This window comes from Periplaneta americana, chromosome 11 (assembly GCF_040183065.1).
Source record: "Periplaneta americana isolate PAMFEO1 chromosome 11, P.americana_PAMFEO1_priV1, whole genome shotgun sequence".
NCBI classification, from domain to species: Eukaryota; Metazoa; Arthropoda; class Insecta; order Blattodea; family Blattidae; genus Periplaneta; species Periplaneta americana.
The window spans coordinates 32,399,584-32,412,728 of NC_091127.1; the positions used below are offsets into that span (position 1 = coordinate 32,399,584).

Below are 13,145 nucleotides of genomic sequence, written 5' to 3' on the forward strand. Positions count from 1 at the left end.
TTAATTCAAGCCCCCTTATAACCCCCCTTTTAGATAAAATATTTTGAATGCCATATAGGCTAAATTCTAAGTTACAACGAACTTAATTTATATTCCAATTTTCATATAAATCGGTTCAGCCATTATCACGTGAAAAGGTAACAAATATCCAGACAGACAGACATACAAACAAAAATTTCAAAAAAGCTATTTTCGGTTTCAGGGCGGTTAATTATATATGTTAGGACCAGTTATTTTTGGAAAATCGAAAATTACCAGAAAAATTTCGGCTACAGATTTATTATTAGTATAGATATAGATTAAACGTTAAGATGTTTCACGGACTTATGAATAGTCCTGTATATCAAATGGGATGAAATACATTGATCACCCTGTATATGGCGTGGTGTAAGAGTTCATAAATCGATAACAGCCTCTGGACAAGAGATAATTTTAAATTTTCCTGCGTTTGAACCGACAGTAAGGAAAGTTGATGCTATATTAGTGCACTTTCTAGTTTTTTTCCCCCCCCCCCCTGTGTGGATGTGGAGCCGATATTCATAGGAATATCTCGTTAACGCTTCGTTGCCATTTCAGACATTAATTTAATTTTTATCTGTTTGAGTGTTCAGACAGACTGCATGGCCGATCCATTACCTCTGCGAGTTGCAAGTCGATCGTAATTGAATAACTGTGCTGGGCTTCTTAATTCCGAACGCTCCCCCTCCTTGGAAGACCTGTTTGTTTAAAGTGTTCGTCAATGTATGCAAATTGTACAATAGGGAGGCGGCAACTCCCCGGTCGCTGGCATGGCGTCTTGGTAATTTGGGAGATAAGCTCGTTAGCCTAGCCTTTTAGCCTCCAAATGTGGTTGCGTTCCTCTCCCGATGATGATCCTGTCCTTTTGTTCGTTATATGGCTACTGACGTATTAAAATGTATAATTATATTACGCTTGCGAAGTGACCACTGTAGTTGGTAAAGCCCGGTTGACGTATGTATGTAAGGAGTTCGTTAGTCGTGGCTTTATGTCTTGAAAAGGGTCCCATATTTTATGCATTTTACCGCATTCAGTCGAGTAATTGAGTTCTCTTTTGCGTTGCTATTTTTTACTTCTTTTGTTTATTCCGTATTTCTTTCTCTTCTTCTTTATTGCTCTAATTGAGTTCTTGTTTCTGTTTACTTGTCTTTCCCTTATTTTCCCCGTCTTCTGTCTTTTCTCGTTTTCATTTCTGCTACATACAATTGACATTAATTAATTTTTCTTTTTCTTAACACATTATTTAATTTCTTGCTTAGTTATTTCGTCCATTCTCTCTTTCTTTGTTGTTCATAATTTTCCAATTCGGTATGATTTAAGACATTCACAGCGTTCAGACTGAGGTAAATTTGTATTAATTTCTCTCACCACGTTATCCAACTTTTCGCAGTTAAATAATGTCTCCATTTTCAGAGAAAACATTTGGAGGGAAACCTATTCTGTCTTGATGATTGCGCCGATAAGTGGCTCTGAAACTTTGGATGCTTCTAAACTTATCACTTATCTTGTACATGCAATTGACATTAATGAATTTTTCTTTTTCTTTACACATTATTTAATTTCTTCCTTAGTTATTTCGTCTGTTCTCTCTTTCTTTGTTGTTCATAATTTCCCAATTCGGTATGATTTAAGATATTCACAGCGTTCAAACTGAGGTAAATTTGTATTAATTTCTCTCACCACGTTATCCAACTTTTCGGAGTTAAATAATGTCTCCATCTTCAGAGAAAACATTTGGAGGGGAACCTATTCTGCCTTGATGATTGCGCCGATAATTGGGCTCTGAAACTTTGGATGCTTCTAAACTTATCACTTATCTTCTACATGTAATTGACATTAATTAATTTTTCTTTTTCTTAACACATTATTTAATGTCTTGCTTAGTTATTTTGTCCATTCTCTCTTTCTTTGTTGTTCATAATTTTCCAATTCGGTATGATTTAAGACATTCACAGCGTTCAAACTGAGGTAAATTTGTATTAATTTCTCTCACCACGTTAGCCAACTTTTCGCAGTTAAATAATGTCTCCATCTTCAGAGAAAACATTTGGAGGGGAACCTATTCTGCCTTGATGATTGCGCCGATAATTGGGCTCTGAAACTTTGGATGCTTCTAAACTTATCACTTATCTTCTACATGCAATTGACATTAATTAATTTTTCTTTTTCTTTACACATTATTTAATTTCTTCCTTAGTTATTTCGTCTGTTCTCTCTTTCTTTGCTGTTCATAATTTACCAATTCGGTATGATTTAAGACATCCACGGCGTTCAACGTGAGGTAAATTTGTATTAATTTCTCTCACCGCGTCATCCAACTTTTCGGAGCTAAATAATGGCTCCCATCTTCAGAGAAAAAAATGGGAGGGGAACCTATTCTGTCTTGATGATTGCGCCGATAAGTGGCTCTGAAACTTTGGATGCTTCTAAACTTATCATATAGTTAGGTATAGAAACTCTTCATTCCTTTCTTCCTTCTTCCTCAGTTCGTAATTTCTTGGAAAATTCTTTCTACTTGTATTATTATTAGTTCTTGCGTTCTTTCGAATTTTTTTGTATGCAACTTCTCGTCTATCATGCTTTTTTATTTCAAATTTGTCCATTCTTTTATTTTAATTTTACGTTTTTCATTCTTATTGTTTACTTTTACCTCATTCGTTTTTTTATTTTACTTCATGTCACATCTTTTCTTCCATTTCTCTTTTTTAGTTCCTTTTATTTATTTCTTCCCATCATTCATTCATTTTTCTTTCTTTCGTCTTTTCTTCCACTCCTTCCTTCTCTCTCTGTCGTTAATTTTTTTTATCTTCTTTCTTATTTATTTCTCCCCTTTCTTTTCCTCCAATTCTTTTCTTTACTTCTCGTGCTCCTATTACTTCTCTGTTTTGTAGTTCTTGTTTTTTATGTTGTCCTTTTTATTTTCTCCTTTCTCTGTAAAAGTTCTCTTCCATTTTGTTTGTTTTCTACTTACAATGTTCATATTTCTTTTTCTTAGCTTCGATCCTCAGTTTCTTTATCCTTCACTCTTCCTTATTCGATTCTATATCTTCTTTTTATGTACAGGGTGGGTCAAAGAAGCGGGAGATTTTTAAATAGTGAAATGAAACTTTAGATATTATATTAAATTAACTTTTATAGTATGAAAATATACAATATAGTAAGACATTTGCATATAACCACTACTTCTTGAAAATGACAAAATATGTCCTTCTCCAACATGTATACATTCTTGTAAACGTTGTTTGAAGTCTCTCATTTATCCTCAGTTTCTTTATCCTTCTCGCTTTCTTTTCCGATTCTGCATTTTCCCTTTATATACAGGTGGGCCAAACAAACGGGAGATTTTAAATAGTGAAATGAAACTTTAGATATTGCATTAAATTAACTTTTATTGTATGAAAATATACAATATAGTAAGCCAATTGCATGTAGCACTACTTCTTGAAGCAGCTGGCTACGGACTTGAAGGTCCGGGGTTCGATCCCAGGTGGTGACGGGATTTTTTTCTCGTTGCGAAACTTTCAGAACGGCCCCGAGGTTCACTCAGCCTCCTATAAAATTGAGTACCGGGTCTTTCCCGGGGGTAAAAGGCGGTCAGAGCGTGGTGCCGACCACACCACCTCATTCTAGTGCCGAGGTCATGGAAAGCATGGGGCTCTGCCTCCATGCCCCCCAAGTGCCTTCATGGCATGTTACGGGGATACCTTTACCTTTACTACTTCTTGAAAATGACATTCTTCAAATGCCCTTCACCAACATGTATACATTCTTGTAATCGCGCTTTGAAGTTTCTCAATTGACCACTTAATTTTGAACCACTTATCACACAACGAGCTGCATTAACACTTTATGCACGACCAGTGGCAGTTTTTTTCTTTACCTGGAGGTTTCTTCTTTAGTGTTGAGCCTGTTTCTTCTAAATTGTGAACCCAGATTTTAATCACATGTGAAGAGGACAGAAGATCATGACGACAAGTTGAAAGTGGTGGCGAAACTCCCTACGAACAGCTTCTGGGCTTTGACCAATTAGATAATAAGATTTTACAGCAAATTTTCGTTGCTCACCAGTCCAATGCTCCATGTTTAATAAATTGCAATAATCAGGCTAAACAATGACAATGAATCTAATCTTATTAAGATAATCCGTGTACTACCAACAACAAAATTAAAATCTACCGTTTCTTTGGTGCATGTTGTAGTTTTTTTTGAGTATCTTTCATCTATTCCCTCCAGTTATCTTCATATCTTCTCGCATTTTTCTTGATTCTGTTTTCTATTCTTTTTTATTTTCTTTCGCTTTTAAGTTTATTTTATTTATTTTTTCCTTGTTAGGAGGCAGGGAGGAAACCTTCCACTCACTACGGCCTGAGGTATATTGTACACCCCCCTTTATGGGATGAGTTGCGTGCCCACCGATCCTCTACGCGCACCGACCTAACCACTTCACCCCCTTAACGACCGGTCCCTACAGCCAACGGAATCCATGTACCAATCCTGCTTCGGCAACCCCCCCAAGGGTCCCTTAATGGTCCGAGGCGGAAGTCCTCCCCCGAGAAAGTCTGCCCCGGGTTCCGTTGCAGATTTATTTCTTTTAATTGGCACACTCCTTTCTCTCTTATTCTATAGTCACTTCTTCGTTACATTATCTGATTCCCATACAATGGAAGTACGAACACTTCGACTTGAGTATAGTGGGTCATATTAACAGCATTGCATTCTGTACAAAAGGGCAAGTCGGGAGCGTGGCGTGTATGAGTGATGACAGTGACATAGAACACTGATGCGGTGCCGTACATGCATGAGGGTCACCTGACGTGAACGTTGTACCCTCGAGACGCCATCAGTCCGGGGAGGAAGACCTGGCCGGGGCGCCTGCGCCAAAATGGCCAGCAGCGCCGCCTGGTGACGGCAGATGGCGCCGGCGCCGGCGGGCGACCGGCCTTCACGCGCTCCTTGGAAGACGCTCGCTACATCCACATCAATTTCCGGTTGCTTGCAGACCTGGTGGTGTTCGAGCAGGTAAATCTCATTGTGTCCTTGCTTTTCCATAGCAACATAAAACTCTGCGCAACTTTTGGCATGTTTGGTGACTTCTCTGATGTAATATACACAAGACATTTTAGGATAGTACTCTAAAAGAGTACGTACACATGATTTCAGGGGTTAGATACAGCTTAGAGGAGTAAAATTTTGGAAATATTCAACATTTTTTCCTCCATTACCGTATTTTGTACAATAATGAAAATTTGTATGTGTAAAACACTGTCCTTCTACGGTTTAAAAATAGTACATTATGCAACGAACCTATAATGGTAGTAATTAAGACGCGAGTACGTTTATGAAACGAGCGCAAGCGAGTATTGTAAACTTGAGTTTCAGCAATAAAATAAAAGAGAGAGAACATGAAAAAATTAACAGATTTATGAGTCATGAGGGAAACGCTTCATCACTGCACAGTGAACTGCCACAGTTTTGAATTTTGAAAAAAAATATAGATATATTTTTTTTAATCCTAAAATATTATATATATATATATATATATATATATATATATATATATATATAGCAGAAGGACAGTGTTTTACACATACGAATTTTCATTATTGTACAAGATACAGTAATGGAGGAAAAAAATGTTGAATATTTGCAAATATTTTACTGTTGTAACCTGTATCTAACCCCTTAAGACATTTCACATACAAATCGTCTGCCTTATGAGATTCTGATGCAATTTTTTCTTTACCACGAAATTTTAATAACTACTATTTGGTTATGCACATACGGAAATATCTAGTCATTTTTAACCACATGAATTTTACTAATGAACACATGTAACTTTATTGCATCATGTATTGTATAAAACCATTGTTGTATAGGTAGCAGAAAAACATTTGCACATACACATAAGAAAAATGTATGACAACTAAGACATAGATATTATATGCATGGACATAGGCTAATTAAACATTGATTTACCGTTATTACAATGTTTCCTTCAGTGCCTCAAACTTATAGACGAAAAACTTTGAGCGTTTTATTTTCATCTGACACCAATATTACATTTCTGCCTCTATAAATTCATAAAATATAATCCTCTGAAACTTATCGTGACTTTTCGGACACAGTGTATATTGCATATAGCCTACATTAAATTTAATCATATTAGCTCATAAATTATTACTTTTTCGTATATACTTTATGTCAAATTAAATAAACATATAGTAGTTACAATTTAATTCAAGGTTACTGCTATTGAATCTTTGGTGTATTATAAATATTAATCATTTTACTATAATGTATATGAAAGGTTCAGAGCCATAGTGGGCCAAGCGCCATATATTAAAAACGAAAAATAAAACCAAAGGTTAAAATTAAGTGATTACCGTAACTTGCTGAAACATACAGCAAGTAATATAAAGTATGCAAATTAAAACTAAATCATGTGTAAGCCTTCATTAAACTATGCTATTCAGAGTCATAGTGGGCCAAGCGCCATATATTAAAAACGGAGAAAACAAGGGTTAAAATTAAATGATTACCATAACTTAATGAAACATATAGCAAGTAATATAAAATATGCACATTAAAACTAAATGATGTGTAAGTCTTCATTAAACTATGGTATTCAGAGCCATAGTGGGCCAAGCGCCATATATTAAAAACGGAGAAAACAAGGGTAAAAATAAATAATTACCATAACTTGGTGAAACATATAATGCAAACAAGATGTCCTGCAATCTTACTCTAGTGCGCTCCGTTCCTGGCAGAGCTTTCAGCACGACCCGTTGCCGTCAACCAGGCTGCAACGAGACAGAAACTCTTGGCCACGTGTTGGGCTTTTGTCGGATAGGAGAGTTATTGCGTAACAACAGGCATCACAGAGTCCGTGGAGCTATCGCCTGTCTTCTTCGGAACAAGGGTTGGGAAGTTCATGAAGAGGTCCACTGTATTTCTGAAAACGACTCTCACAGAAGAGCGGATATAATAGCAATAAACAGGCAACAACAAAAGGCTATTATCATAGATCCAACTACTGTATACGCATGGAGAGAGATCTAAACCAAGCTTGTCAGGTTGATCATGAAAGAGGGCCATTTATGAACCTTGTATTCCCTACCTTAGTGCCAAGTATAACATCCCTCTCTTCAATTGGTCAGTGACAGATTTATTTTTTGGTGCTCGGAGTTCTTTACCAAAATTTACATATATTTTTTTTAAAACAATTATCAATACTATCTTTTGAAATTCAAAAAATCCTGTTGCAAGTTCTTAAAGAGTCCATGCAGATTATACAATTTCATTTATACCACTCGGAAGGTCTTAATTAAGGATATGCTAATTTTAAATACAATCTGTTATTTATAAGTATAATTTTAAGGTCATCTTCTAAGATTTTATTTTATAATTGATAATGTTGCTTAATTATTACATTTTATTTTTATAACAATATTTATATTTAATTAATTATATTTATTTGCTATTAATTTCCGGATCCTCGTGGTCATCCTTAATTAAGGCCGAACGATTTATTTCTCTCTCTCTCTCTCTCTCTATAAAGTATACATACACATTAAAACTAAATGATGTGTAGTCTTTATTAAACTATGTTATTCACTTAACTTTAATCCTTACTCTCTCGATCTTTAATAAATGGCGCTTGGCCCACTATTGCTCTGAACCCTTCAATGTCACAAGTGTATTGATTAAGTAAGACTGGTTGAGTGGAAGAGAAGGTCTTATAGCCTCTGACAGCGAAAACAAAACTGTATATGAAGAGTCCATTGCAAGAATGATGAATGCCACTTTCTTGTCGAAAATGAACCAAGACTGTCAATGCATAGCTTAAGACATATAGAATATGCATACATAGTTATATGGCATTAACACTGATAGTCATTGTCCAGTAATGATCGGAAAATCACAGTTAAGCTTTGAGCGCTAAGCATTTCAAACTTTCAATTGCTTCTCCTGCAAAATGTATTCCAAATTACATCCATCATTCTTGCAGTAGACTCTTCATATGTATATGACTGTATGTAATGTGTATATGCATCCATGTTGTTGAAGTAAATACGTGTGTATGTATGCATGTTGCTGAAACATATGTCACTATCCACATGAGTTGTATTCTCAACTGTTGGACAGCCCTTGTTAAACAGACTGTAGTTGCGCTCCAAACTTCAGACATAAGCATAAGTTGATGAACCCTTCTCCTCCACTTTTCATGCATTTGCAACAAACCCGCCCGCGACATTACAAGCCAGGAAGATTTCCAAGTGTTTGCGGGCTCAAGAGTTCATTAGTCGGTACACACCGCCGGGAATACGGGGGCATTATCGCCGCTCCATGACAGCGCAGCGCTCACAATTAGCCGTCGAGTTTGACACGTTTGTACCGACGCGACTGCGATAAACAGTTCGTGAATGTACACGTCTCACTTCAGCTCAAAGATCTTCCCAAAGGAGATTCATCCCTTTCCCCCTGTCTTCAACCTTCCTCCTTAATCTTCTCTCCATCTCCATTTTACTCCTCATTCTTTACACCCAACCCTTCTGTTTCTCTTACTCTTCGTTTTCTGCATCATTTCTTCTTGATCTCCGACCCCTCACTCTTTTTTGTACTGTTATTCCTTTCCTGCTTCTTGTCCTGTCCCTTTTGTCCTTGCCCGTTTTCCTCGACTTTCTTTATCTCTTTCTTCAACTCCATTTACATAGAATTTCTTGTCCTTCTCCTTTTAATTTTTTTCCTCATCTACGCTTGTTGTTTCCTTCTTTCACAGGCTTTCTACGCTTACAGTCCGCGTCACCGTTTTTGGCGTGTGAAATAAGTAATGGGAACGTTAAGTGCGAGTGTTTTACATTTGCCTCAGTCAGTCTAAAACAACTGTGTTTGGCATATGGCTGATGTGACGTGTATAGGAAATAGTATCAGTCTCAGCTGCACTAGCAACATGGTCACAAACTGGGCACTATATATGTATATATATAGGACACACGCCAGAAACGCTGGCGTCAGCTGCACAAGCAAACATTCTGATGGGAGCAGGTAAAAAATATTTTTTTTTGTTTCATCATGTTAATAATGTCAAAAGTAGTGCTTATACAAATTTTGGCCACTCGACCACAATTACGAGGGCCATAAAAAATATGTTCGCCACGGGTCGTTAACAGAAAGAAAACACAATTTCATTGGAAAAATATATTGACACAGCAGTTGTTGAGCTATTTTTCAACATTTTCTCCACCGCAATTGAGACATTTGTCATATCCTGGGATCGACAGAGAGGTGCAGACGGTTGTCAAACGCTGGCTCCAATCTCAGGCGGTTGACTTCTACGGCACAGGGATACAAAAATTGATTCAATGGTATGACAAATGTCTCAATTCCAGTGGAGAATATGTTGACAAATAGCGCAACAATTTATTTATTTATTTATTTATTTATTTACTTACTTATTTATTTATTTATTTACTTATTTATTTATTTACTTGTTTGTTTATTTACTTATTTATTGTTTGTTTTTTTATTTATTTATTTATCTATTTATTTATTTATTTAACTAGCTAGCTAGTGAGTACAAATTAAATTTACAAAATAAAAATATTTCTAGCCACTACCGTAAGATCCAGGCTCGTGTACGGTGTTGTCTTAGCCAATAATATAACATAAAATTTACAAGCTTGTAACTGTGCCTCAAGGAAAATCACGGCCTCGTAATTGCAATCGAGTGGCCAAAATCTGTATAAGCACTTCTTTTGGCATTATTAACATGGTGGAAGAAAAAAATTTAACTTTTTTATCTGCCCCCATCAGAATGTTTGCTTGTTAGTTATCTCGTCCAATTCATCACTCCAGTTCTCCTCTCCTTCCTTTTCCTACTCCAGAGTCCTCCTCTTGCCCTCTCTTTTTATATTTTATCCCCTTCTTTTTCTTTCATTTTTAGAAGAAAAAATATCAGAAGGGGAAGAAATGTCAGAAGGACGTGAAATAGGAAGAGGAGTACGAGAAGGATGCCCTATATCACTTGCTCTGGTATGGCAACAAGTAATGATACCTTGCCTTTTACTGTGTTTTAGGACCTGCAGTCGGAAATCGAGAGCCACAGAGATGTGTTCGCGTCGCTCAATGGCACCGGACGCAAACTCCTCAGCAGCCTGGCGTCCCAGGACGACGCCGTCATGCTGCAACGACGTCTCGACGAGATGAACCAGCGCTGGCACCACCTCAAGGCCAAGAGCATGGCTATCAGGTGAGTGCATTCACTCCAAACTATCAGCTGTATTTAATTAATGATTTGGGGAAATGAGAGCAGAAACTTTTAAAAGGAACGCGAAAACGCGTCCTTGCAAGGAGGTTTGGGGCTCAGAAAAGCTGAATATGTGAGCTCCAAGCTTGTTGGTCACTTGCCTCACGCCGATTTTCGCCGTTGCACTAAAGTAACTTTAGAGAATTTTGAAATGGTAAGACGAAAATGGACGTAATCTAATAGCTACCACATGAGGGGAGAGAAGCATGACAGACCAGCAACAGATCAGGATCATCGAAAGATGTTATTTAAAGACTTGCACATTGAGTGGGACACCCACAGCTTTCGCAAGAGGAGAGTTTCGAGCCCTGGCACGAGATATGTAAAGCCGAAAGATAATATATGTTGAGTTTTACTTAAACAGCCATCATTATGAGCAAAAGGTCACGTAGCGACCATTTTTATAATGAATGTAATGATCGCTATGTACTCGTAAAGTCCTTAAGAACAGCAATATAACTTTATAAAGGAGACAGTACAGAGAGAAATAAAACGAATGGCCTATCTTCATAATACAGTGTTTGCTTTGGAAAATCTTTGCAACAGAAATATTTGATGTTCCATATTCGTCATGTACATTCTTTATTATATTCTTTGAAAGTCTATTAAAATACGATTGGATTAGAGACGCACAATTGTAAAAAAGAAGATACCATTCATTCATTTGTTCGTTCGTTTATTCGTTCATTCATTCATTCATTCTTAGTTTTATCCTAGATCAAATGTTTATATCCAGATAGGTCGGCCTTGAGGTTAACAACTTTTGTCAGGTTTACTACGCTGCCATCTAGTTGTTACATAAGGAGTCACGTCATAATTCCCATCTGAATTGCATTAGCGACTGTACTGCCATCTCGTGTTCGTTTACGGGCGGACGGGTGGCGATCCTGGCGGTTGTTCTCTTGAAAGTGATGCCGATTTTAACATAGCGATGAGTTATCCGTTACATATAATATGATCTAGGGTTTTATGCACAAAGGCAGGTTTTTAACTGAAAACTCAGAATTCTCCAAGCTTCCCTATTTTCCGCGTTGCTCTTAGTTTTCACATAAGTTGAAGATACATGAAATATCAAGATCGATGTCAATGGACTTTATAATGAATATAGTGTAGTTTCGAAATTCTCTATAAACAGATAAACGAAAATCAACTTTTGTAATAAACACTTGCTAGCCTTTGATTGAGAAGAGACATTTAGAGCATAAGTAAAATAATCGTCAGCTACCGGCGTAGCCTAGTCGGTTATTGCAATTCATAATGAACACACTGTGATATTCACCTCAGAAACCTTTTAAAACAGCTATGTATGAAACGTTCCAATACTGTAAAGAACATGAAAATATTTCCCCAGAATCTCAGTAAATCGTAAGTGTGTGAAATAATCCATATTTGCAATGAACATACTGTATTATTTGCTACGGTCAACTTGTACAAACAAAAAATGACGCTGGCAATTCTCATGCAGGACACATGGTACCAGCTGCTTCGAGGAGTTCTCATAGTGTCTTTTTATTTATTTGTTTACATCCTCCTACGTTAGTAGGTGTACGAGAAGGAAAACGTTCTACTCGCTCTGAGATTCGCAGCTGTTTGGCATGTACGCAACAATATGGGCAATAAGAAAGGAGTGCATTCGCTCTCCATGGAGACCTCGTGGTAACCCATTTGTATGCAGGACGGGTTGCCACCGCTCATCTCTCCCGCCTCTGTATTGCGTGACAATATCATCATCTCTGACACTGGATTTGTACACAAAGGTCAGAGATCGACAGTCAGTCATTTGTGACGATTACTGTATCAGGCACCGACGTTCACGTCATAGTATTGTACTTGCATTAGACTACTTTGTAGAGAAGCATACTCTCCTAGCCAAGCGACGAGAGTGCAAGATTTTCACATGTGTAACGCAGTTCAAATCACAGCGAATCCAAGCTGTTTCTAAAATACTATTTATTTTTCATTAAGAACACAATAGAACTGTAAGTTTGTTAGGCACTCTTTTAGCCTAAAAATATCACAGCTCATAAAAGAAAGTAACGATTTTTTTAGTTTGTTACAGTGTTGCCAAGTCAGCGGTTTTGTAGCTAAATCTGGTGTTTTCAGGACTATGGTCAGCGGCTAGCTATTTATTTGGCGTTTTTTTATGATTCCGGCAAAGGGAGACGATATTTTTAATTTTTTTTCTGTAAAGATGTTATATTGTTTTTATATGTACTTGCGTACACCAATATTAGTTAATCATAAACCAGAGATTAGTATGGTATTATCAAAATGATTTTTCATTGTGCGAGTATAAAATATCAATGTTTTATGTTAACTCGATTTGGTACAACCATGTCCATTTCCTGCCTCATACATTGTTGTACAAATACGGTATGCCACATCGTTAAACTCTTAGTCTAATCGTGTAGGCATTGTCTTTGTAAATGAATTGATATGTTTAATCATAAAGAGTATATAATGAACTGAATAATTATTTTCATTTATGGTAACTTATATTATGATTCATTCATTCATTCATTCATTCATTCATACATAGTGTTCTGCTCATGGGCGGGTCTTTCACTGCAAACCCAGCATTCTCCAGCCTTTCCTACTTTCTGACTTCCTCTTTGTCTCATCATTAATATACTATTTATCATTCCGCATTGTAGTTTATGTAACACAGACATACTTAAAACTTAAAGCCAGACTCATTGTTGGCAGACACGTCTCCTGCTCAGTGTGAAATCGGATTTCGAACAGACTGGTGTGATTGTGAATGTGGTTGTTTCCGAAGTGTCCAGTATATTCTTGATCTACTTCATTCAATTTTCAAGAA

The 13,145-nt window shown here is 36.8% G+C and overlaps 1 protein-coding gene across 12 annotated transcripts in view; it reads left to right on the plus strand.

Annotated features, from left to right (window-relative positions):
- Positions 1 to 13,145, plus strand: part of Dys (Dystrophin) — a 2,834,509-nt gene that overhangs the window by 2,503,753 nt on the left and 317,611 nt on the right. For all 12 annotated transcript variants that reach the window (XM_069839232.1, XM_069839233.1, XM_069839235.1 and 9 more), the window contains one exon: positions 10,095 to 10,267. In XM_069839232.1, the coding sequence (XP_069695333.1) occupies positions 10,095 to 10,267 (173 nt within the window). The remainder of the gene's footprint in view (positions 1 to 10,094; positions 10,268 to 13,145) is intronic.